Genomic DNA, 3,931 nt, shown 5'->3' with positions numbered 1-3,931 from the left:
AATGTTCACCCCCTACTACTTTAGGCATACAGATTCTATTCCAAACAATAAGTACCCTATATGATACATCAACACCTCTTGTCTAGAGAAACCTTTTACATACACTCTCAATCATTTGTATCAACTTCCTTGGTAAAGTAAAAATTTGAGACCAGAAAGTTTGTATTGAGAAGAGACACTTTTAATGAGTTGCAATCTCCCTACATAAGACAAGAACTTTGATGTCTAGCTATTAATCCTGCCAATGATCTTATCAATTAGTGGCTTATACTAAGTAACCGATAACCTTTTTGTACTGAGATGGACCCCTAGGTATCTTATAGGAAGCTCACCTTTTAAGAAACCTAGATGATCCAATATATCAAGCTGCAATTTCTGATTCACTCCTCCAAAATATACACTACTTTTCTCCATATTTGCTTCCAGCCCAGAAACCTTAGAAGACATTTGAAAACAAGCATAAAGTGCTTTAATAGACTCCATATCTCCTTTTTCAAAACAATAGCAAATCATCTGCAAAGCTGAGTTGTACTATGTTTAACTTAGCACACTTTGGATGAAATTTGAAAAACTTGTTCTCCTTTAGTCCCTTTACCACTCTTGTGAAGTATTCTATTACTAGAACAAATAAAAAAGGGGACATAGGATTACCCTGTCTCAGTCCCTTCTTTGCTGGAAAAGTCTTCATAGAATTACCATTTATAAGTATAGAGTAGGAAACTGTAGTTACACATTTCATGATCGATGTAATGAAAACCTCTGGGAAACATAATTGATCCAAAATCTGCTCTAAGAAACACCACTCAACAGAGTCATATGCCTTCTTCATATCAATCTTCAAACAATATCTTGGAGTAATATTCTTCCTGCTGTAACCTTTTACTATCTCATGGCTTAGAATGATGTTATATAAAATTATCCTCCCTGGAACAAAATCTGATTGGCTATCATCAACCAAGTAGTCCATAACCTCTTGAAGTCTGCTAGTTATGATTTTGGAGATGGTTTTATAAATGGTAGTATAACATGATATTGGTTTAAACTCAGAAATTCTTGATGGATTCTGTACTTTAGGAACTAAGGTCACTATTGTGCAATTGATTGGCCTGTACACTTCTGATGTTCTAAAAAAATCCTGAACTACCTCCACTAATTCATCCCCTATAATTTCCCATATTTTTTTAAAGAATAGTGAATTATACCCATCACACCCTGGGGCTTTGGAATCATCTATGCTTTGTAGTGCTTGGACAATCTGCTCCCTTGTCACAAGTTCTATCAGTTTTGCTTGTTGTGCTCTTGTCAGTATGCTTCCTTTCTTCATCACATCTGGTTCAATAGCTGGAATCTCCTCTGCAGCTGCTCCTAAGAGTTTCTGATAGAACTAAATGATTTTCTGCTGTACTTCCTCCTGATTCTGTGTATGCAGACCTGCTTGGGTGACTAGCTTTGTAATTTTCTTTTGAGCATTCTTGTTCTTTATACTAGCATGAAAGAAAGTTGAATTTGAATCCCCTAGCCTCAGCCATTGGATCCTAGGCTTCTGTTTCAGTATACTCTCCTCAATTGTACTCCATTTTTCTAGCTTTTCTTGTAGATCCTTTTCATCATTCTTCAAAGCCTCTGAATGGTTTGGGTCTCTCATTTGCACCTGAATTCTCTGTAGCTCCCCCTTATGAGTGTAATCTTCTCATGATTGTGCTATACTCCTCTTTATGCAGATGCTTCAATCTTTTAAGCTTCAACCAGACTCTTTTCATTATTGATCCTTGTATGTTCATCTCCCATGTTATTTTGACAATGCCTTCAAACTCCTTGAGCTCAGCTAGGTTGTTGAAAAATTTGAAAGGCTTGGGATTATTCTGATGTTCCTGCTCAAAACAAAGACACAAAGGTGTATGGTCAGAAAATAAAGGGTCCTGCACCACCACCTCTAATTGCCTCATACTCATCATCCATCCATCATTTACTAGTGCTTTGTCTATTTTGCTATGGACATGACTATTTGTCCATGTAAACTCCCTCCCAACATATCTGAGTTCTGTCATTCCTGTGTTGTCTAAGAAATCAGTAAAATCCCTTATCTCTGCTTCCATAACAAGATTCCCATTGTACCTATCTTCCCAACTTTGTATTGCATTATAATCTCCCATTGCAATCTAAGGTTCCTTTAGCTCCCTATGCAACTGTGTTAACTCCTCCCACATGTTCTTCCTTTGTTCAATAGTATACAGACCATATATTATTGAGAACCAAAATTCTTCCTTGCTCTCCATTAATACAATCTTCCCTGTGATCATCTGCTCAGAGTAACTATGCTGTATAAACTCCACTATTCCTGAATCCCATACTACCCATATTCTTCCTTTAGTACTAGCTACATAGTTGTCATTCCATTTCCAGTTCTTTGCAATTTTTTGTATGATTTTCCCTGCCATATGTTGCTTCACCTTGTGCTCAATAATAGCTATTAAGCCTACCTTATTGTCTCTAATATATTTCTTTATTTCTTTTTGCTTATATACTTTATTCAATCCTCTAACATTCCATGCTACTATCTTCATCTAGATATGAATGGATCATCAGTCTCCTGCATCACATCCCATCTGTTCTTACTACTAGACCCCAAACTTATCAGCATTGAGTTTGAAGGATCTGGTGTACTACTTCCATTTGCTATACTTACCCCCACACTTATCCCCCCATATTTTGAGTTCTTTGCTATAGATTTATTCTTCACTATCTGCCAGCCTTCATCATCATCCTGCCTTTATGGTGAAAATTCTTTCTGTGTCTGCTCTATTCCTTTTTGTTTGTCATCCTGCTTTATAACTTGTGGAGCAGCTTCTTTGTCCTGCTTCTCTTCCACTTGCCCTTTCCTCCTCCAAAACTGTTGTGGCTTTTGATCTCTTTCTCTTTGCTTTGTTTCTTCCTTCTGTGGTTCTTGGCAAACATGTCCCAATTGAAGACATTTAGTGCAATACTGGGGCATCCAATCATACCAAACATTCTCCTCAAACTCCCTGCCATTGGGATCTTCCACCATAATCTGTTTTGGAAGTGGCTTAGTCACATCCATTTCCACTAGAATTCGAGCATATAAAATACGTTCAACTCTAGTAGTACATGCATCTGCATATATAGGTATTCCCAGAGTACTCCCAATTCTACTTAATGAATTATCCTCCCAGCAATTAAGTGGTAGCTTAGGCAATTGAATCCATAATGGTATGGTTTTCAATACCTCATTTTCAAAATCAAAATTCACAGTCCACACCTTAACAACCACAAGCTTGCTATTTATCATGTATGACCCTGAATAAAGCACAACATCTCTATCCTCTATTGTGTCAAATTTAATCACAAAATACACATCATTATGACAGTATATTGATGGTTTTGCAGCAAATTTCCACTAGAATGAGACAAATCTTTCAAACGCAGCAATAGTAGGAGTTTCACCCACTACATACACAATCACAACCATTCTCCATTTTTCAGTAGCTCGCTCCACAACCTCTTTGTCTAATTTAGCTACCTTAACTCCATTCTTAATCGTAGGAGCAATATACTGTAAATTCATACCTCGAGTTACCATTTTATTCTCAGCAAATAAACTCTTCCATTTCATCGTTGCATTTGCCAAAGCATGGATCTCCAATTTCCTTTGAGCATCAGTATCTCCCATACCTTTTCCAGCTTCACTCCTCTTAGATTCATCAATTACAGCAGTAACACTCTTGTTAGGTTCCGATTGAGATGAATTTGAACCTCATGCAATCAACGATGGTGTTTTAGCTCCTTTTGCTAAAGCTGGCCACTGTTCCATTGGTTTGTCCGTTACTGTTCCATTGGTTTTCTTAGCTTTTTCTTCTAATTTCTTAGTTGGTTCTCTATCTACTTCCTTCGCTGCTAAATCTCTCAGATCCAT

General features: G+C 37.2%; 2 protein-coding genes across 2 annotated transcripts; both read right to left on the bottom strand.

The window, feature by feature from the left end:
• Positions 1–1,673: 1,673 nt before the first annotated feature.
• Positions 1,674–2,153, bottom strand: LOC138887465 (uncharacterized). The gene has a single exon (XM_070169220.1). It carries the CDS (start codon positions 2,151–2,153, stop codon positions 1,674–1,676), a length of 480 nt encoding a protein of 159 aa, XP_070025321.1.
• Positions 2,154–2,770: 617 nt separating this feature from the next.
• Positions 2,771–3,931, bottom strand: LOC138887464 (uncharacterized). The gene is made up of 3 exons (XM_070169219.1): positions 3,845–3,931; positions 3,539–3,739; positions 2,771–3,415 (listed from the first exon to the last, which is right to left on the bottom strand). The coding sequence occupies exons 1-3, from the start codon at positions 3,929–3,931 to the stop codon at positions 2,771–2,773; spliced, it is 933 nt and encodes a 310-aa protein (XP_070025320.1).

This window comes from Nicotiana sylvestris, chromosome 3 (genome assembly GCF_000393655.2).
Source record: "Nicotiana sylvestris chromosome 3, ASM39365v2, whole genome shotgun sequence".
Taxonomy (NCBI): Eukaryota; Viridiplantae; Streptophyta; class Magnoliopsida; order Solanales; family Solanaceae; genus Nicotiana; species Nicotiana sylvestris.
Note: the sequence above shows the minus strand (reverse complement) of the source record. Positions and strands in the feature narration are given on the sequence as shown.

Excerpts from the sequence above, each read along its gene's own strand:
- LOC138887465 (XM_070169220.1), bottom strand. The coding sequence starts at position 2,153 with ATGGGAGATTATAATGCAATACAAAGTTGGGAAGATAGGTACAATGGG.
- LOC138887464 (XM_070169219.1), bottom strand. The coding sequence starts at position 3,931 with ATGGATCTGAGAGATTTAGCAGCGAAGGAAGTAGATAGAGAACCAACT. Across the intron at positions 3,740-3,844 it reads CTAAGAAAACCAATGGAACA|AGTGTTACTGCTGTAATTGA; the intron begins GTAACGGACAAA and ends GAACCTAACAAG. Across the intron at positions 3,416-3,538 it reads CGATTAAGAATGGAGTTAAG|TGGAAATTTGCTGCAAAACC; the intron begins GTAGCTAAATTA and ends GTCTCATTCTAG.